This window comes from Drosophila montana, unplaced genomic scaffold, assembly GCF_035044405.1.
Source record: "Drosophila montana isolate Dmon_TW-CO22-7 unplaced genomic scaffold, ASM3504440v1 contig_2192_1, whole genome shotgun sequence".
In the NCBI taxonomy this organism is placed as follows: domain Eukaryota; kingdom Metazoa; phylum Arthropoda; class Insecta; order Diptera; family Drosophilidae; genus Drosophila; species Drosophila montana.
In genome coordinates this window covers 383,636-405,385 of record NW_026997087.1, presented here as the reverse complement: position 1 = coordinate 405,385, position 21,750 = coordinate 383,636, and the positions used below count along the sequence as shown (strand labels likewise).

Here is a 21,750-nt window from a genome sequence, read left to right as displayed (position 1 = left end):
TTGGGCGGAAAATTACAATTTATTTGATACGTTCTTGGTTGACGAATGCGGGCCGAAGTTTTAACAAACAAAAGTTTATTCTTCACCGACTTACGGCGGAAACCTCTGATTCCAATATTTGGCTCTTTCGATGCACATTGAACATATTTTTAAATAGAAGTGGAAATCAAGATGAATAGATTTCAATTTTCCACGGGCGTGTAATATCTAACATTTTTAGCTCAAAACGAACCCACGGGCAAGGCCGGGCAATACCCGCTAGTATGTATATACATTTATATATTAAATAATGCTTGGTTCACAGTTGGCAAAGTTTTAGAAAATTAAAAATGCTAGTTATTTTTTTTTTTTTTGAATTGCATGCTTTATTAAAATAATTTGACAGTTTTTTTTCTTTTTTCAGTTATTGTTTAAGTTTTGATAGTGATTCATAGGTCGCAGGTTGGTGTTGATTTATTCTACCTTCTCTGTGGTTGATTCTGTTTCTGTAGAGTCGTCTGTTTCTGTAGAGTCGTCAGAATCGGTAGAATTGTTAGATTCGGTAGAATCGGAAGATTCGGTAGAATCGGAAGATTCGGTAGAATCGGAAGATTCGGTAGAATCGGAAGATTCGGTAGAATCGGAAGATTCGGTAGAATCGGAAGATTCGCTAGAATCGGAAGATTCACCAGAATCGGAAGATCCGCTAGTGGGCGCAGCTGTTGTTGTGGCTGGTGTTTGAACTCCATGACAAGCACCATTTTGTTTACCATACGCCGCAACGCCATCCGTGCTGGCACAGCTCTGTTCATCCTCGTTGAAGTAGTAGCCGCTGGGGCAGGTCGTGACTGTACCGTTGGACCCATTCGAGCAGTAGTAGTAGGTGTTGCAGCTTTCGGTATTCACGTTATTCACGAACGGATGGCTGGCATACTGACAGCGATTGCAGTCGGCAGCTGGGAGTGCCTGTTGGCGTGCGACACACTTCTTTGTGAGAGTATCAAAATACTGGCCAGTGGAACAGCTCATCGACACATAGTTTTGGCCATTGCAATAGTAATAGTTGCCACACACTGTATTATCAGCTATTATATCACCGGCTTGGGTACAACTATTGGGAACTGTGTCGGGCACCACTCTGTCGCAATTGTTGCCAGTGTCGTAGCCACAGGCGGTCTGTTGTACAAGGTATGCCTGCAAGTGGACAGAGTCAAGCAAAAGATTAATTCATTGAGCTATTGCAACTGAAATTGACTGAAACTTACAAATTCGCACTTGTTTGTAGTAAGTTTAGTACTTGAATAGCAGTAGTTAAATGTCCTGCAATCAGATGTGGTGCCGAAATAGGTATTTGGTGGCACCACGGCGCAGTAATTAATGTCAGCTTCGGGCGAGATATTGCAGGCCCCATAGGTGCAACTCTGGCTGGTCGGGTCGAAGGTCAAGGTGCCACAGGAGCCTTGGCCGCTGTTAACGCCGTTCTTGCAGTAGATCCATTGATTGCAGGTGCCAGCAACTGGTACCCATTTATCGCCGGTAGTTTCCGCACAGGGATTCTCCTTGCCATAAAAGCAATCAACCTGAGCCGAGGGAGCGCAAGTTTGTGCTGCATAGTTGTAGGAGTAGCCCGTCGGGCAACTGGTCTTCACTGGTCCAGTGGAGGTGCAGACATAGTAATAGTCACAGGACTCGAGGCTGCCAAGTTGAACTCCATATTTGACACTGGTACACAAGGCAGTCACATTGTAATTGCCCTCCAGAATGACATCCGCCAGGCTACCGGCAACAGCCAGGCACAGGATGCTCGCCAAAAGATACATGCCTGCCATTGAGATTCAATTGATGATGTGATCCTCGCCAGCTAAGTCGCATCCTCATGCTACTCACCAGACATGTTGATTTCACAATTGTTGGTAAACTGGTTGATAGTTAAACAAACACTGAATGAACTCTGCAGCCCGGCGCTGTCTTTTATAGTCCCATAGATCGAAGACTTTCGCGGCGAACGTTGCCAAGATTGGGCATGGATAAATGCGCGATTTCCCCGACAAAACAACACGACGCTTAACAATTTTTAATTTTATTTAATTCAATTATGTTCGAACAACGCTGCTCGCTGCTTGCCAGTCTCCAATTTCAATTAAACTTATCTTGCTCTTATCTAACGCTTCGCTTGTTAACCTATCTGCTGACAATGTTCCCCAGCCGCGCTTCTTCAGATAAGGAAGCCAATAGATTTTTGTTTTTTTACGAACTAAGTTGATTTCCTTTTCAATTTTCTGGCGAATTGAGCAAAAGTACTTGAAAAGACTCGTTTTACATATTTTAGCATAATACGACAATGAGAAAAATGCCCAAAAATATCTCTATTCCAATTGATTTGATGACTGATATCGTGGGAAACTGAACCTGAATCTAGTTAGGTGAGAGAAAGCTTTTTCTTTCGCGTTCAATATTCTCACCACATTCTCCAACTTTATTTTCTTCATTCAATGAGGCTCAAACTCATTTATGTAAATATTAGCGGGTATACCCCGGCCCTGCCCGGGGTACGTATAAAATCAATAATCAAAGAGCCAAACCTCACGAAAATCGCATGAGATGTCTATATAGGATATTTGAGGGTTCCATTTCTATCGGATGAGATTTGACCAAGTAATGGGGATGGGAAGTTCTCACCTCTATATGAGGTATATAAGGGTGCCATTTTTACATGAATTTCGACTAAAAATATTGTTGTGAGATTTAGATGCCAAATTGATTTAGAGGCCAAACCATGAACAAAGAGCCAAACCTCGTGAAAATCGGATGAGATTTGACCAAGTTATGGGGATGGGAAGTTTAGACCCATGTCTATATAGGGAATTTTAGGGTACCATTTCTACATGAATTCCGACCAAAAATATTGTTGTGAGATTTAGATGCCAAATTGATTTAGAGGCCAAACCATGAACAAAGAGCCAAACCTCGTGAAAATCGGATGAGATTTGACCAAGTTATGGGGATGGGAAGTTTAGACCCATGTCTATATAGGGAATTTTAGGGTACCATTTCTACATGAATTTTGACCAAAAATAATGTTGTAAGATTTAGATGCAAAATTGATTAAGAGGCAAAACCATGAACAAAGAGCCAAACCTCGGGAAAATCGGATGAGATTTGGCCAAGTTATGGGGGTGGGAAATTTTGATCCATGTCTATATAGGGAATTTTAGGGTACCATTTCTACATGAATTCCGACCAAAAATACTGATGTAGGATTTAGATGACAAATTGATTTAAAGGCCACACCATGAATAAAGATCCAAACCTCGGGAAAATCGGATGAGATTTGACCAAGTTATGGGGATGGGAAATTTTTATCCATGTCTATTTAGGGTATTTCAGGGTACTATTTCTACATGAATTCCGACCAAAAATAATGTTGTGAAATTTAGATGCCAAATTGATGTAGAGGCCAAACAATGAACAAATAGCCAAACCTCGTGAAAATCAGATGAGATTTGACAAGGTATATGCGGATGGGAAATTTATACCCCGGCCTTGCCCGTGGCACTTTTTAAATAAATTCTCTCAAAGATCTTTGAAAATGATTTTGAGGCCGATCGAATGGTAAACAAAAGAGTTTTATACAAACGTTTTTCGCGATTTTTTCACACATGCGGGTGGAATTTCCCGGAACCCCGCCTTAATCTCCCACCTTCTTCACATAAGGTAACTTCAGTGCAAATTTCCGAGCTCTTACGGCTTGGGCTATGCGTCGATCACCAATAAGTCAGTCAGTCAGTCAGTCAGGGCAAGCTGTTTTACATATAGAGATAGCTTTAGACAGTATGGGTAAATTTAAATTTAGCGCGGGCGGAAATTGGATAAAAACTTATATCTAAAATTTGAACCACAAAACCTGGCACTTGCAAGGCCGGGAAACAGCTTATGGTTTAAATTTGATAAAAGTATTATTAATTTATTGTTAATTGTTATGCTATAAGAAAACTTAGAAAATCTATTAAATAAAATTCGTAAATCCAATACGAAATATATCGCAAGCTTTAAAAAGTCAGGGGTGCCACAATTTAATTGCTGGTTAAATGTTTAACCAATTATGTAGAACAACAGGGGTTTAAGCGTCGAACAATTGGCCAAGAAACTTGCAACGAGTTTTATGGGCCGCGTGCTCCCCACGTGGCCCCTTGGGTGCCATTTGAGGCCAGTCGCGGGAATTTGCAATTAAATGCAACCAAATCAGAGCGAATAAAATAAGTTTGCAATAAACAGCTGCTTAACGACAGTTGCTGCAGTTGCGGCTGGAGTCGGCGAGGCGAGCCGCGCCCCGGCCTCAGTTGTTGCCGCGAAGTTGCGCCATGCGGAGCACCAAAGCGTATTGGCTGCTGCTGGGCCAGTTTTTTATAATGCTACCGATTAGCGTCTGGGCAGAGTCCAGCAACTGGACAGAAGAGTTGGAGCTGGAGTTGCAGCGTCAGCCAAACAAGTTGGCCTATTGCCGGACACTGCAGCGCCTCCAGCTGCAGTACGAGCAGACCAGCTGCATCCACATACTGGAGGATGAGCTCACGATGACTGGAGAGCTGCTGATGGACTCGCAGCAGCGCTGCTGGTGGGGCTGGGAGCTCTTTGGCAGACGTTGCCGCAAACGTGTCTAGCACATGAACATGGGATTAGCTATAGCAACTATTGTACCCAACAAAATGAAGCACGAGAAAAATTGCAAATCTGTGACTTTTAACGCTTACGGGGAAAATCAGCTTAGGGCTTAAGAACCACGCCACATGCGCACACACTTGACAACTGCTTGACTAAACCAAACACTGGTCTGGCCATAAAACTCGTCGACTCTATGGCTTATTATATATAATTATTTTGCAAGCTTACGAAAGGGTTGCGGAAGAGGCCAGACGGGGGCTGAACCCTAATCAAAGCCGAGCAACAACAAATGATGCCACGATTTACACTCTCGAACTTGTGTTGATGTTTTTGACAAAATCAACACGGCGTATACGCAACGTATATGCAAATTTCATGTGTGTGTGTTTGTGTGTGTGTGTGTGTGTGTGTGCGTGTGTGCGTGTGAGTGTAGGGGCATAAAGGCAAAGGCAAAACAACGCCATTTGCTGTTTATCAAACTTCCGTATGCGAAAAATTGTTCAACAAAAGTCAATCAACATCCGGCGCCATTTTACGTGCGCTTCATCTTTTTGTTTGTGGGCGCCATGTTTGGTCATTGTTGTTGTTGTTGTTGTTGTTGTTGTTATTACTGCTGTCATGCCGTGTGTTGTTTGTTAGCGTTGTTCCATTGTGGTAGTTGTTCCTTCATTGTTTCCTTTCATGTTCTGTATGCTCCTACGCTGGGGCCATCAACGCCAGCCACGCCGTCAATCACTTGCCGCAACAACAACAACAGCAGCAGAAAGTCGAATATCCTCCATTCCATACAACAACAAATCGAGAGCTTTACCAGGTGCAGAAAATACGACACGTGCTTGAGTTGATTCCAATACCAGTTACTGGCTGAGACACAAATTGCGGTTTTTTAATTGATTACCGATTGAAATGTGAGCGACAACAATCAAGACGAAATTCAGCTTGATAAGTTGCCCATCAATCATCAAACATAATCTTTCATAATGGGTGCACACTATTGCACGGCAAGAGCTTGTTGTCCATGTCTTCTTCGAAACAGTGTTGCACAAAGCAAAAATAATATATTTGTCGAAATTATCTAATAAATAATTCCTATTTAAGTGCAAGTTATTCACGCTTAACAACGTACAAGTCCATTGCATGTTTGCGTTAATGGAAACAGTGTTGTACAAGGTCATAGCATGTCTTCTTATCAAAACAGTGTTGTACAAAGCACAAATAATATATTTTTATTTGACGAAATAATCTAATAAATAATTCCTATTCAAGTTCATCGCATGTCTCTTTTAATGGAAACAGTGCTGTACAAGGTCATGGCGTGTCTTTTCTTATCGAAACAGTGTTGCACAACGTATAAATCGACAAGTTCTTTGTCAATGAAAATCGCGAATATTTTTCATTTATTGCAAGCAAATTAAATTGAATTGCTCGGCATGGATTCACATTCGCCGCGCAGTCAGCGAATTAATTCAAGTGGAAAACTAGCATTTGAAATTAAATCTAACGCTGCCGCATGCCGAATGGTTACGGAAATGTTGCAGAAGCACAAGCCAAGCCAAAAACAACAAATGCGGCCAACCACCTGGTTTAAGGGTAAGTTGAGCCAGCAAACTTTTCAAGAGAGAGGACAGACAGGGGTCAAAGGTTGAAAAAGAGGGGAAAGCATTTCACTGCCGATTGCCCACAACAAAGTGGTAGACGAACAGGAGCCGGTGCAGGTATGCAGCTGCACAGGTGTACAGGTGCTGACAGACGGCAGCCAGCACGGACGACAGACAGACTGACGGACACACGTGCGTCCCACCCAAAACATTTGATGCAACATTATCTGCAGTGACATCCGTTTTTGGCTGGCGCGCAAAGTTTATGCAGCTTTATCCAGGCCCTAGCTCGAGCTTCTGGCCCAGCCCCAGCCCCAGCTGTGTTCTGGTCCGATCCTAACGAAGCAGAACGGCGAACAGTTACGCAAAATTGCCAACGACTGCGCATTGTTACGCGCCACGTGGCCCTACAAAGTTGCACCGTGTTCTTTATGCCCCCAATCTCTCTGCCCCCGTCAAGAGACTGGCTGCAGCATCCATCGCGGCGCTGCTGACGAAAGTTTTATTGGCCAAAGTGCAGTCGCTGTGCAACGCTGCTTAAAACTTGACCCACAAAAGTTGCCAGCTATTAGAAAAACTTTGCCAATAAGCATGCGTTAGATAGCTCAAGACTCAACATCGCCATCGCCATCGCCAATCGCCTCTTCAGCCCTTCGGATAGTGCTAGTTATCCAAGTACTTGCTTGCTTGCCTGGCCAGTGTCAACATCATAAGCACTCAGCTGTCGATTTACGAGCACTAAAATTGAATCACAAACTTAAGATAATTATGCTTGGGCCCAGCTTCAGCGCAATAAATAAAATGCGAGCGCTAAAATACATTTTAATACTCTCTGCAAGTTAATAAAAACAAACTCTCGAGAACCGATATCTTCTGCTGGGAGATATACCAGTAAGAGATTAGTTTAAGTGAATAAAATATGTTGATGGAAAGCAGCAAGCAAACATGAAAAATATTCTAGTAAAACTCCATTCAAAACCTTCATATATTCAATCACTTTCAATGTAAGGATTTAAAACACAGTTGAAGTTAAAGCAAGATAAATTCAGTAAATTTTTACAAGGACTTTTGAAAAAGCAACTTAAAAGCCTATCAAATGAAAAATACAAAAAACTGGTTTGCAAAGGATGCAAACATTTCTAGTATTTTCCGTGTCTCTCTTTAATATAAGGACAAAATGTTTCAGTGCATGAAAAATTGAAGCAAATATTCATAAATATATTATAAAAAATGTATCTTCATAATTTGTTCACTTATTCATATTTCGAAAATTCCAAACTCTTTCCCTTACACAGTTGTATGCCTCTGGGTAAAACGCACAGCAGTTGGACCTGGGATTTGTTCGATTTGCTGTTGCATAACACTTACAATTCTCAACTAGTTAAAGCTTCGAAAGGGAGATCATCTAACCGAAAGGTTCCTAATGTAGCCAAAAAGACAACCATCTCAAGTTATTCGATATTATTTAAGAAAAAAAATAATCCATATTGATTGATTAAACCAATTGTCACTTAATCTTGAGGTATATTAAAGTAAAGTCAGGTAAAAATTTAAGAAGTGCAGCTAATATCGTCCATGTTTTTACATAATTAAATATTGCACAAGGAACGCAGTTAAATATGTCTAAAATTCGCAATAAATGCCAATAAATTCAACTTGGATTTGCCAATCAGAAATTTTATTTTGATTTTATTTTCATTTTCCTTTTACTTTTTTTTTTTTATTAATATTAATATTGGAAACGACGCTTAGTGATGAGGATTTTAATTTGCGAATCTTTTGCTTTGGCAGGGGGAGCAAATATTTTGCTAGCCAAATCATATTTATTTTATATTTTTTTTCTGTTTGCCGATTCCTTGGAGAGTACGTGAGCGCCATTCATTTGGAGTATTCAGCAATTGGCCGGAAAATTGAAAGCGTGCAGCTTAAAAAGTGCGTAACGCACACACTCACGTATTTATGCTTATGCAAATATATTAACAAGCATATATTTATATAAATATGCATATACATAGACATGGATGTGTATACATATATTCATTTTAAGTACTACTTCTGCTCGTACTATGCATATAGACCTCCTTTTGGGCCTGCTGTCAAAGGTTCAGCTAATAAGAGGTCGTTTTTCGGGCAAATATTTTATGTAAATATATATAAATATCTACATATATGTAGATCTGTATATGGAACTGCACAGGTGCCTGTGTACTTCTAACAGGTGTTTTCCTAATATTTCTGAAGTGCTTCAGAGTCAGTCAGCTTGATGGAGCTTCACATAAGGCGCTATTAAATCCAAATTAGGCCAGTTTATGCATAAAATGTTGTTGAAAAGTATTTGAATGTAAATTGTTAAATTGTCAAACAGTTTGCAGTGCTGGCTTATTAACACACAAAAAAATTGTCATTTTCGGACTGCCAAAGTTTTAATACCCTTGTGAACATGTGGTTTATGGTTTTGCAGCTAAGTGAGGAGAATTATGAAACTCATTACTATGGCAACTATATAATATAGAGTAGAGTCGAGTCCGACGTTGGCCTGGCGCAAAGCGAATCTAATAAATGTAGAATTCGGTCCAGAAGGAACAAGTTTTTCACATAAAAACTTAATTTTAGACCCATTGTTCCTATGGGACAGGAATATGATATATGATATATGATAAACGATATACAATATACGATATATGATATATGATATATGATATATGATATATGATATATGATATATGATATATGATATATGATATATGATATATGATATATGATATATGATATATGATATATGATATATGATATATGATATATGATATATGATATATGATATATGATATATGATATATGATATATGATATATGATATATGATATATGATATATGATATATGATATATGATATATGATATATGATATATGATATATGATATATGATATATGATATATGATATATGATATATGATATATGATATATGATATATGATATATGATATATGATATATGATATATGATATATGATATATGATATATGATATATGATATATGATATATGATATATGATATATGATATATGATATATGATATATGATATATGATATATGATATATGATATATGATATATGATATATGATATATGATATATGATATATGGTATATGACGGCCTGGGTTAACTTTTAAAGAATCTAAGGTTGTTTGGGAAATAGCCAATGATAATTTTTGGCAGATTATTAATTGGATAAAAGTTCTCTCAGGGACTACAGATCTTTTTCTCTGCAATACTCTAGTTATATTTTATTAAGTTGTCAAAGTAGATGACAGTTCGTATTTAAGAAATAAACACTTCTCACTCAGATATCAAACAGTTTTCATTTGTTAACATTTGTAATTTTTTAAATTATCTAGTAGTAAATAAAAAATGGCGTAAGTTCAAAATGCGGCACATTGCATAAAGCATTAATACCTATTTGAATAAAACAGTGAAGACTATAAACCGGGACAGTTGCCATATCCGGAGGAGAATGAACGGAAACAGTTTTTTAAGTACCACTACAAGGGAGTCCTGATAGTGCTGTTACCCATATTGTTTGCTCCCATTCTTCTCGGCCCCCAAGTTTTGGTAAGCTGTCTGTTTAATATTTGCATGTGCTCAATATCTGATATTCAATTTTTGTATTAAACAGGCTTACCGCATGTTATACATCGGCATTGTAACCTATCTGTATTATATATTCAATGTCATGTCGCAGGGGGCAATAGCGTTCCTTTTTATTGTTTTTGTGCCCATCTGTGGTATCTCGGTAAGCCGCTTGAATAAAACTGAGACACTGGCAGATATTGTCTAACTAAACATTTGCTTTCAGGCATCCAGAATTATTTGCGTATCCTATTACTCGGATCTAATGTTCGCAACAATGGGCAGCATATTTATGGGCATTATGATGGACGTCTCGAAGCTTAGCGAGCGGCTGGGCATGCTAGTGATCGGTTATGTTGGCAGCAATTTGCGAATGTATGTATTCCGGGAGAGAGTTCTTTTATATATTAATATATATACACATACATATATTCTGATTGACCGACTGAATCACTGACTAACTGATTGTTGTTAGTGAGTGCAATTAATATTCACTTTCAACTGATCGACAGATAAATTTTAGCATCCATAACTATATTTCTAATTATTGTTTCTATTGATTGACTGTCTGACAGACTGACTGATTGTAAGTCCAAACTGATTGACTGATTGATGATAAGTTAAAACAATAATGTAGTTAAGTTCCCTTCGCAATATTTTTGGAATGCGGTTCAATAAAACTTCTAATCAATGTTCATCAATCAACTACGATCGAATATCGAAAAATACAGCCTGGGTCATATATATTTTTATATATATACACATATATATAATCTGATTGACCGACTGAATCACTGACTAACTGATTGTTGTTAGTGAGTGCAATTAATATTCACTTTCAACTGATCGACAGATAAATTTTAGCATCCATAACTATATTTCTAATTATTGTTTCTATTGATTGACTGTCTGACAGACTGACTGATTGTAAGTCCAAACTGATTGACTGATTGATGATAAGCGTGCAGAGTAGTGTATTTTCTTTTTTTGGCGTCAGTTAAAACAATAATGGAGTTAAGTTAAGTAATAAAACTTCTAATCAATGTTCATCAGTCAAATCCGATCGAATATCGAAAAATACAGCCTGGGTCAAAAATATATTTCTATATATATAAAAAATATATTGATTGACTGTCTGTCTTATTGTAAGTCCAAGCTGATTGAATTTTTTTTTGGTGTCAGTTAAAATAATAATGGAATTAAGTTAAATTCCTTGCGCAATAATTTTGAAATCCGGTTCAATAAAACTTATACTCGACGTTCATCAATCAAATACGATTTAACAAAAATACAGCCTGGGTTAAAAATATATATATATAAGCATAGCAGCAGGGAGAAATTTTTGCCTTCAATACTTTGCATTGTAAAACTCATTGAAATAATCTCATTTGCAGACTTCAAATTTTCTTGATGATTATGACGGCCTTCACATCGTTTTTTGTCAGCAGCACATTTGTGAGTGCTTTCTGGATGAAGATCGCGCAGGCTGTGATTCTCGAATATACCACGGTAAGTATTGTTCGAATAATAATTGCTCATAGCTCAAGTTCATTACAGGCCGGATTATTGGTGGCAGACACGGAGGAGGAGACCTACGAGCGTCAGGCGTGAGTCAATCGATTGGCTATTTGAAAATTTCGACATATAACTAAGTAATTTTTTTTGTTTAGCAAGCCATATCCTTCGGATCCGGCAATTGGTATTTATCTAACAGTTGCCTATGCAGCGACACTTGGCGCCATGATATCACCCTTTCAGGATCCCAACGGAGAGATCTATGCTATCCTAACGCCGTGAGTAAAATGCACATTCAAGTGTTACCCGGCTTATAATATATATATGTATATATATAATATTTTGTTTTAGTTTTATGACTGTGAATCCGGCTGGCTTCCTACTTTTGTATATTGTTCCATTGATATTCGGCTTAATTGTGATTGCACTTTGGATAAACATGATATTTTTGGGTCTGTTTTGGGGCCCAACGAAAGACTTGGTTAGGGAAGCCGGCCAGTCCAAGGATGCAATGCAACAGACCATCGCCAACAAGAAGGACACCATGGGACCCTGGACCATTCACACGATGCTCACCTTGCTGCTGATCATAATTACGGCCATCTTATTGTTCACACGACAACCGCTCCTTTGGATGGGCTGGCACGACATAATCCCTAGGGCCGATTGCGGCTGCTCGGTGGCGATTGTAATAATGGCAATTTTCTTTTTTGGTGTGCCGGCAAACTATATATTCTGTCGCTATTACTGCTGCCGGAAGCCGGATAAGGAGATGACGGCTCCCGCTCTGGTCGGCTGGAAGATTGTGAACACGAACACGCCGTGGGCACATCTATTCATGATGGGCGCCGGCCGTGGCTTTATGACCGGCTACAATGATTCAAAGCTGATGGATTTGGTGAATCAGACGATCGCCAGACAGGGCTATCGCAGCTCCACCTGCGCCGTGCTGGCCAGCCTGATGGGCACCCTGCTCACCAGCATCGCGCCGGCAACGCACGTGGCACACACTGTCTTGGGCTCCCTGGTCACATCGGTGGGTAATCTCTAGCATTAAGGTTAATTGCTTAATTGAAAATCGTATTGAACAGGGCGTAGGAATGGGCGTTGGTAGGGGCGGCCTGGCCGTTCCATTTGCAGCCTCTCTTCACAATCAATTCCTGCTGCCCGTCAGCACCACATCCAACACCATTATCTCCGGCTGGGGTAATATCCGACCCTTTCAGTTTGTGAGTAGTCATGATATTTTTTTAATACCCATTTTTATCTACATTTCAAATATCCACAGCTGCTGGGCGGTATTGGGCCTGCCCTAGCCATGTTGATATTCCTTAGCGTATTTTCCGCTATATTTGGCGGTTCTGCTTTCAAAACATAATTGAATAACTGATCGTAGATCCCGACCCGTACGTACGGCATTTAAAGCCAAAGCTTAAATTGTTTTTTTTTTCTGGTTTTCGTTACTCGATGCCAGCAGCAAAGAAATGTGTGGAAAACTCATGGGTTTAACGTATGCGGCAACTGGCCAACAGTCGGAGCAGACATCAATCTGGGGCAGAACGAGTTGCACGTTGCCAGTTGCCAGTTGCCTTCATATGTTGTATTAAATTCTTATACAAAAAAAAAAAAAAAAAAACAGCGCAGTGCGCTGCGTGTCGAGCAAAAACAGTCGTAAAACTGAGCAAATCTGATGCGACACACTGACAAACAGACAGACGAACAGAGAGCACAATGGCTGAGCGTGTGAATGCAGCCAAAAGCTGACTGGTGGTGGGCATTGGCCGTGGGACGATGGTCGTGTAGAAGGGCAACACGCAAAGAGTGCGATCAACAAAGTCAGACTACAGTGAAGACAAAACCATGATTTGCAATCAGCCAGTCGATAGATCGCAAAAATATAGAAATTGTAAAGTAAAAATCGAATAAAAGCACATCCAGAAATTCCTATATCAACAAAGTGAAGAACTTAAAAATTTTCCAAAATTTCGGCGTGTATTAACCAAGCAAATACTCTACATCTCTATCGAGCGGATTTTTTCAACCTGAGGCCACATTCATAAAGAAATTGTAATTGTTTGTTTTTTTTTTTTCATATTAAATAATCTAGACTTGTTTGCTTTATACACAAATAAAATAAAATAATAAAACCAAGAAGAACTTGAATATTTTCAAATTTCGGCAGACATAAGCCAAGCAAATACTCTAAATCTCTACCGAACAGATTTTTTCAACCCAAGGCAACATTCATACAGAAATAATAATTTTTTTTTCTTTTAACCCATCATATTTAATAATCTTAAGCCTTCTTCTCTTTATACACAAATAAACTAAAAAAAACAAGAACTTGAATTAACAAAGCAAATACTCTAAATCTCTACCGAGCGAATTTTTTCAACCTGAGGCCACATTTATAAAGAAATTATAAATGTTTTTTTTTACAACTTTTATATTAAATAATCTTTAGCCTTGTTTGCTTTATACACAAATAAAATAAAAAACAATGAAAATTGCAGTCAATCATTTGGTCTATGCTGCGCTGTGCCTTGGTAAAATTTGTTCAAAAATTGAACTTCGTGCTCGTGTTGAGGTACGCGGCAATCTCTAGCTTGGACATGGCTTCACTGTGGCACAGGTGTGCAGCTAGCTGCTTGACTTGGCCAAAAATTCATTTCTGGCTAAATCTGCAACAATTGAAAGTCAGTCGAAATGTTTATGGTGCTTTAAGGGACACCGGAACTTTAATGAAAAGTCCATTATACGTGGGGCGGAATGTATTTTGGGTGGGAACGCTTTTAACCAAATTACATAGTTTCGCATTTAGGGTAATCCTCCTCCGCCGGCCGGAACACATTCGCACCTAATTCGCATTGTTGTAAATCCAAGCATTGCCCACGAAAGTGTTCGCACTAAATAATTCATTTGTTAATTTAGACATGCCCAGGGGGGCAGGCTGCCATAGACCCAACTGTGAATGCTGTGTACTTTCGGCTTACTGGCGCCGCCAGACGGTTAAAACAAACCTCGAGCTGGCCAACTGGCCAACTGACTGGCCGACTGGCTGGCCGACTGACTGGCTGGCTGGTGAACTGTTGGCCATTTGTGGCCGCATTTATATTCAAGCTATTCAATTATTAAATTCGTCGCGCAGCACTTCATGAATATTCATGGCGCTCACGACAATCGAAAATTTGCCTTTTAATTGTTTTGTTTTGTTTTGCCAACGGTCAACAGGTCATCCAAAAAATATTTTGTTATTTTTTTACTGTCAATATTTAGTTGCACTTTAGCTTATTTCTATTGCCAATTTGAGTGCGGCTCTTTTTTTTGCGCCAAATATACAAAACTAGTTTCAATTTAAAAATATATTTCGGTTTTTGCAGCGCTTTAATCGATTGTCTATACCATTCATTTTGCTGGAGAGGAAGAAACTTTCCAATATTTATGGATAATCTTGAAATTTTAAACTAATCCTCCTTACACACAATTGTATGCCATATTAATGCCCAGAAAAGTGCAAGAACTCTTACTTGTTCTTGATAGTATATATAAATTATCTACCACATATACCGACAATAAACTTTATGTAAAACTCAGTTGAGACTTTCTCTCTTTTTTGGTTCAATTTAATACAAAACAAGTAAGAGGTTCTAGTCGGGAGCTCCCGACTAGGGGATACCCTAAACCCTCTTCTTCCAACCGGCGATAGGTATAAAATGAAAGATACTTGATATATATATATATACTATTCTAGAAACTACATGTCAAGTTTGGTGACTCTAGCTCATATTATTTGCCGAAATTTCTCAAAAAACAGGATTTCGATATCGATTTTTATCGATTACTTGGAAACGGGGCAAGTTATCGAATATCGGAAACAAATGTGCGCGGGCACTAGGAGGACCTACAGCTAAAATTTCTTTAGCTCTTATAGGTTCTGAGATTCTTGCGTTCATACATGCGGACGGGCGGACAGACGGACGTGCAAAGATGCACAAATAGATAATACCCTTTTACCCATTTTCAATGGGTTCACGATATAATTATATCCCTCTCCTCACATATCCACATTTCACATACCATATTGCAGGCACTCTCTAAAGCAATTAAGAATCCCAAATTGTCATTCATTTTTCAAATGCCGCCCAGGCTAAGCCATAATCATGTGAAGGTTCGACAATATATAAAATAACCATTTGCCTAAATAGTTTAAGCTAACAACATTTTCTAAAGAAATTGCAAATAAATTGTACATATTCTGATGGAGTTCCCAGCATAAGTAATTTTTCGCAGTGTAATATCATATAAAAATCATTTAAGCAGGGCAAATTTAAATTTCTAATATAATCATAATAAGCTCAAAATATTACTTGTGAAATTTTAAATAAACCTGCTGAGACGACGCCATAAGCTGTGCCACTTTTTCATCATCTTTAAACAAAAAATATATATAAGGGGGCGAAAAAAAATCAATTCATCCACCAATTGTCAATTTTTAAACCAGCCCAAGTGAAGAGAGAAAGGTATATAATGTGTATATATATATATATAGAAGTAAGTATATTCAAATGTTATGCACAGCCTAAGCTGATTTTCCGCGCTGGCAAATGCCTAACCCGGAGCCGGAGGAGCTTCCCAGCGGCTAACCGAAACGGCTTCCTGGTGTCCTGGCCACCCAGCGACGGGCGACGGGCGGCTCATTATCCCTTTTGACATCTGCGCAGATTTCGCAGACTCGAATCGACAAAATTGTACAGGTATTTCAAATTGACAAAATGCGCTCAGCTGTGTGGTGGCGGGCATGAAATTTAATTTGTGGCCTGCCATTAAACGGGCCGGGCTTAGCCCGGCTCTGGCTTGGATTTGGCATGAAACTGTCACGCCCAGTGCCTGTTTGTCTTACTTGTGCTTTTGACTTGCCTGCAAAATCATTTGCAAACAATTAATTCAACTGTTGTACAACGAAATGCACTTGCGCGCCCCAGTTGAGTTGTGTGGGTGTGTGTGTGTGTGTGTGTGTGGGTGTGTGTGCGTGTGTGCGCGCACATAACAGATGCCATTCAAAAAAGACACATGTTGTTGCCATGGCTCCAGCATGTCAGCTCTATTAAATGTACTAATGACTGACAGACAGCCAAAGCCAGAGCTGGGAGCCATGAAAGCGAGCAGCGCACATCTAATAGGCAAACTAGGTGGAGCTGAGCGAGATTTTACAGACAGTCGCATCAACGGATAGCACACAAAACTCTTCACAATAATTTCCAAATTGAAATGAACAGCAAGCAATACAGCGAGAGTTCGCGACTAGAAAATATCCTGTTCATAACTTAATTTTAAAATAAACTCCTATTAAACTGTCCTGTTACAAATTTGTTTGAAACGTGTGCATATGCCGACGAATAAGACAACGGAATACCTAAACCTGCAGCTCGGAATCGATATTTATCGATGGACAGTAATTCAATTTCTTCTTGAAAATTAGTTTCAAATCTGTGCATTTACCGTCAAATAAGGCAAAGAAAAGTTCTTTATATTATGCTATAGCTAAGCTATAGCTCAAAATCGATATTTATCGATTTTGGGTAAAGGGTGAAGAATGCAGATAGCTTCCTCTTAAGCTGTCCGCTTAAAAATTGGTGTCAAATGTGTGTATATGCCAACAATTAAGGCAACGGAATGTTCTTTACATTAGTGTAGGCTGAATACTTAAAACTTTGGCTCGAAGTCGATATTTATCGATTTTTGGTAAAAGGCGAGACACCAAAAAGCTTAATTTAAAACTGATCGCTTAACATTTGGATTCAAATGTGTGTATACACAAACACAAATAAGGATAAAGTAAGTTCTATACATTAGTGTAGGCTAAATAATAAAAGCAATGGCCAGAAAACGATATTTATCGATTTATGGTAAATGACGAGGTCAGCAAATAACTTCCATTTATACTGACAGCTTAAAAATTGGTTACAAATAAGGCAACAGAAAGTTCTTTACATAAGTTTATGCTAAATACTTAAAGCTGTGGCTCGTAATCGATATTTATCGATTTTCAGTAAATGGCGAATACAGTAAATAGAAAAACGAGGCAGACAGGCGGACATAGCTAGCTAAGCTCTGCTCAACATCATTATACCCTCTCACCCGTTTTCCACAGGCACAGGGTATAAAGAGTAGCAGTTATCTGGGGGTTGCAAAAGATCAAATACGCTTTAAAAAAAAATACGCCAAAGGGATTAAGTGATTCGATTAAATTAAATTTGTAACAGTTCAGTTTGCTCGAGTTAAATGTTAAAACAAAAGCAACAAGCATTATATATTGCTGAAATCTATAGAATAAGTCTATTAATTCGACATCCAGTACGAACGTGAGGCATATATAAGAAATATATACTAAATGATTTAAGAAATGTCACTTTTAATGAGTCACACATCGCTTATTTAAATTATCATCGCCATAGCAAGGGTATAAAAGCTCGAGGCATTATAATATTCTCTGCCACGTGTACGCAATCTCTCGTGGCAGTTGTATCGTCGCAATGTTACGTATACGCAGTGTATAAATAAATCATTTTGTATGCCTTTATCCTGTCGCTTCTCCTCTACGGCAAAGTCGCAGGCCAGCTGCAGTTCTTGCTTTATAATTAAAACTGATTCGTTTATATCGTTGTGGTGTTTGTTGTTGTTGTTGTGGTATTTGTTGTTGTTCTTGCTGCTGTTTTTATGCTTTATTTTTGTAATTATTTTTTATTGCTTGGTCGGTTTGTCTGTTTGCACAGCGTATGCGCAATATTAAGTATACGTAATGTTGGCTCCGCGCCTCATTTGTCAATGCGTCGTATACGCAATTTCGTAATGTGTTTTTAAAGGTGGCTGGGCCCGGCTTTTAAAGCGGCTTAGCCGCGGCTCACTCTGCGTATGCGCAATTTTGTCTGCTAGGCTTACGCATAAGGCCCGATAAGCCATTTAGCCAGCTAATTGATCTGTTTGCCTGACACTGGCTAACAGTTACAGTAACAGTAGCAGTAGCCGTAGCCGTGGCTGTGGCTGTAGCAGTCGCTGTGGCTGTAACTGCTGCGGGCACTGTGCTGACTGATTACATGGCTGCTGACACATTGGGGTCTACCGGAAACTGGAGCAGCGCGTTCTGTGGCACACAATGCAAATAGCATGGCAGACGACAGCGTGACAGTCGCAGCAAGTTTTACAGAAATGCATTCAAATACACGGTGCACAGTGAGTGCAATAAGTAAGTGTGCTGTCAAAATATTCACGCCGGCAACTAAGCAAATGACTGTCCATTGTCTGTTACATTGCCGGCCTCTAAAATATGTATGAATACGATGAGCACGAGCATGAATACTTGCCTAAGTATGACAAATCTCTTGTCTTCTGACGTTATTCTATTCTTTTTTTTTTTAGCCGCTTTCTATTTATATATGTTTTTCTTTGCTGTTTTTTTAGTTTTTGTCTTCAGTTGCATTGTTTGGCTTGGACGAGCCCCGAGGACTTCAAGATAGCAAAAATGTCTTTGGCTGCAATAACAAAAGCAGACGGCGTCTAAGCCGGGCCAACATGTGAGAAAATGCTGCCCAGCAGGCAAAGCTGGCATATTTACTTTGGCCAGTTTCTTGGTGTTAGTCAATAAACTATGGTATTCTTTTTACTATACCCTGTGCTCATAAAAATATTGCATATGGCAAAGGGGTATCTGTTAAGGATATACAAAGTTTCTTGATCTTGAATTTTGATTTAGCTAATTGAGTGGAAGTGGGAACCAAGCGAGAGATTCAGCAGCTTTTGACCAGCAATCCCTTAGCTAGAATTAGACAGACTTTTTTTCTATAAAATATAGGAAAATATATATTACAGGATATTTCTTAGTCGAAAACTCTCTCGTCTGTTTTCTATTTTTTCATTTGCCATAAATAAAGCATTTTTATGTGCACATATATGGTTTGCACAAATAGCTGGCACCGAGATGCCCCTAGAAACAGCTGTTGATATCGATTTGAAGTTAAATTACATTTTTAAATAATATTCTGATAAAAGTCTGTCGGGAGTACTAAATGGCCTATACCCTGTACCCAGGGCCAATCAGCCGTCATAATTATCTTCATTCTACACAAACATACACAAGAGTTAAAGTTAAAGATATATCGAGCATATGTATATTTTCTATACTTATATTGCAGAAGCCTCACTCTGCTTGTCTAACACATTTGTACAAAATCAATATACCCTTTGTGCTCATTTCATATGGACTGAGGCTAGAACAAATGTTGTCAGTATTTTGGACAATCAATGTCCGACAATCGCATAAATGTCTACATTAATTCAATTCATAATGAGCAATAACAATAACAAGGCTGATAATGTCAGATGTCCAACATTTGTCAGCGTTAACAACGGCAAAAGCAAAAATATATGCAAATGAACGCGATATTCAATAAACAAGCGAAAAGCCAAACGGAAATGTAAAAATAATAAAAAACTAATAAAATTAAAGAGATTAAATCGCTTTATAAATGTATACAAAACTGGACGCGCCGTCGCCCGACTGCACACAATTATAACAAATATACGCAATTTATTTCAAATGCCATATTAAATCCCAATGAATTTATATTCTGCACCCTTTTTATTATACCCTTACGAAGGGTATTTCAAATTGGATTACGTTTGCCGCCATGTTTTTATATAAGAGTTTAATGGAATTACTGGAGTCAGAGTCAAAGTCAAAGTTTTGTCAGAGTTTGTTGAAAAACATCAACAGCAAAACGCGGCTGGTCGCCAGTTCAAATTCAGCAGCAATTTTCTATTTCATATCTGATTTTTATAGTTTTTGAATTAATTTAATTAATAAATTGATGTACTTACCTTCTTATATATAATTTTCTACTGCTTCTTTTTGAAAAAAAAAAACTTAAAATATTTTATCACAAACAGGAAACACACTTAAAAATATTTATAGATCACCGAAAAAAAAAATTAGAAAAAAATATTATATTATGAATTTAAACACTTTTTCCATCATATTTTTATTTATTAAAAAAAAATGGAGCATTTTATCCCAAAAGCGGCAACACAATTAAGCACAGAAAAAAAACAACAAAAATATATTGACAATAAATATTAAATTATGAATTTAAATACTTTTTCCTTCATACTTTTTCTTTCTTTAAAAAAAAAACTTCACTTTTTATCCCAAAAGAGGAAACACATTTAAACACAGAAAAAAAAGTTAGAAAAAAATATAAAAGCACACATTGAATCACTTTCGTCTTGCATTAACTGAAAAACAGATAAAAAGAATTAGAAAACGTATTTAATTGAAGAGAATCTAAATATCTAAAATTATATATAAAAATATATGTATAAATATGTAAGTATATGAAAATATCTTTATAAAATTATGCTTACGAATTCATTTATATAGTGTATTAAATATTCGGCTAGCTCGGCTGCTAATTTTCGTATCTTTTTTTGTCAATTGCCAGGCAAAATGAAGTTAGACCCGAAGCAAATGCAAAATTCATTTGCTTTTTACAGTTTTGAAGCACAGCCGGAAATCAGGCAGCCATGACGCCATCTTTCAAAATGGCCGCCTGCGCCTTTTTTCCGCTTCTGGTTTTTTTTTGTTGTATTTGCCGTTGGGCTATTTTGCGTCTGCCTCTGGTGATTAGCTGTCACGAATTGTGGCGAAAAACAAAAATGAATTATTACCGCGCTGCGTACAAAATGTTGACATAGATTCAAATTATTTGTAACAAAATCAACGAACTGTGGCGACGCCGCCCTCCCTCCCACCCCCTTCCACCATGCCAAAAAAAGCGTCGCTGATTTGATTAGCTTGAAAATGTTTTGAGAGGCAAAAGAGTGTCCTCTTAAATTGCCAGTTGAGTTGTTCGGCACGTCTTGAGCATTTATTATGGCAGCAACAACCGCGACGAGAGCGAGCGAGAGAGAGAGAGAGAGAGCTGTGTGCAAATAATTTGTGCAATTAATAAAGTTTTGTGCCAGGAACTATTGCTTGTAGCTCATTTACTCTGAAGGCCACTCCAAATGATCTTGGCCATAATTTATGAAGAGAATCTCGGGCCAATGTTATTGTCATCAATTCGCCTGCCATAGCCTTGGTCACATAATTATAGAATCCGTATCGAGCAATAGTGTTTTTTCTTTCTCTTTTTCTGATTTCCTTTCAGCATATTGCCAGGATTCCGAATCGGAATTATAATAAACAATAGGGGGCTGCCTTAGTTCCATGTTCTGTTTACTCCGGTGCTTTGTGTGCCATTTGCCTTGTTTACTTTTGGTTCGATTGTTGTTTTCGGTCCTTGATTTCTGCTGCCATTGTGCACCATTGACTCATAAT

The 21,750-nt window shown here is 38.4% G+C and overlaps 3 protein-coding genes across 4 annotated transcripts; 2 read left to right on the top strand and 1 right to left on the bottom strand.

The window, feature by feature from the left end:
* Nucleotides 1-387: 387 nt before the first annotated feature.
* Nucleotides 388-1,902, bottom strand: LOC135427689 (peritrophin-48-like). The gene is made up of 3 exons (XM_064681280.1): nt 1,867-1,902; nt 1,245-1,801; nt 388-1,173 (listed from the first exon to the last, which is right to left on the bottom strand). Exons 1-3 carry the CDS (start codon nt 1,871-1,873, stop codon nt 454-456), a joined length of 1,284 nt encoding a protein of 427 aa, XP_064537350.1. The 5' UTR covers nt 1,874-1,902; the 3' UTR covers nt 388-453.
* Nucleotides 1,903-4,242: 2,340 nt separating this feature from the next.
* Nucleotides 4,243-4,680, top strand: LOC135427702 (uncharacterized). Its single transcript, XM_064681298.1, has one exon. It carries the CDS (start codon nt 4,341-4,343, stop codon nt 4,638-4,640), a length of 300 nt encoding a protein of 99 aa, XP_064537368.1. The 5' UTR covers nt 4,243-4,340; the 3' UTR covers nt 4,641-4,680.
* Nucleotides 4,681-9,524: 4,844 nt separating this feature from the next.
* On the top strand, nt 9,525-13,335 carry LOC135427693 (protein I'm not dead yet). Of its 2 annotated transcripts, XM_064681287.1 has the most exons (11): nt 9,525-9,649; nt 9,707-9,845; nt 9,910-10,026; nt 10,090-10,238; nt 11,258-11,372; nt 11,421-11,470; nt 11,534-11,656; nt 11,730-12,414; nt 12,470-12,607; nt 12,667-12,784; nt 12,856-13,335. In XM_064681287.1, the coding sequence occupies exons 1-10, from the start codon at nt 9,645-9,647 to the stop codon at nt 12,754-12,756; spliced, it is 1,611 nt and encodes a 536-aa protein (XP_064537357.1). In that variant the 5' UTR covers nt 9,525-9,644; the 3' UTR covers nt 12,757-12,784; nt 12,856-13,335. The 2 variants fall into 2 exon arrangements, with proteins under 2 accessions (XP_064537357.1, XP_064537356.1); XM_064681286.1 differs by having other exon boundaries at nt 12,667-13,335.
* Nucleotides 13,336-21,750: the final 8,415 nt, after the last annotated feature.

Bases quoted from the DNA above. Each gene is read 5' to 3' on its own strand.
- LOC135427693 (XM_064681287.1), top strand. The intron at 11,471-11,533 runs GTGAGTCAATCG...TTTTTTGTTTAG, and splicing joins GAGACCTACGAGCGTCAGGC to CAAGCCATATCCTTCGGATC. The intron at 12,415-12,469 runs GTGGGTAATCTC...CGTATTGAACAG, and splicing joins TGGGCTCCCTGGTCACATCG to GGCGTAGGAATGGGCGTTGG.
- LOC135427702 (XM_064681298.1), top strand. From the start codon at position 4,341: ATGCGGAGCACCAAAGCGTATTGGCTGCTGCTGGGCCAGTTTTTTATA.
- LOC135427689 (XM_064681280.1), bottom strand. The intron at 1,174-1,244 runs GTAAGTTTCAGT...GTCCACTTGCAG, and splicing joins CTACAAACAAGTGCGAATTT to GCATACCTTGTACAACAGAC.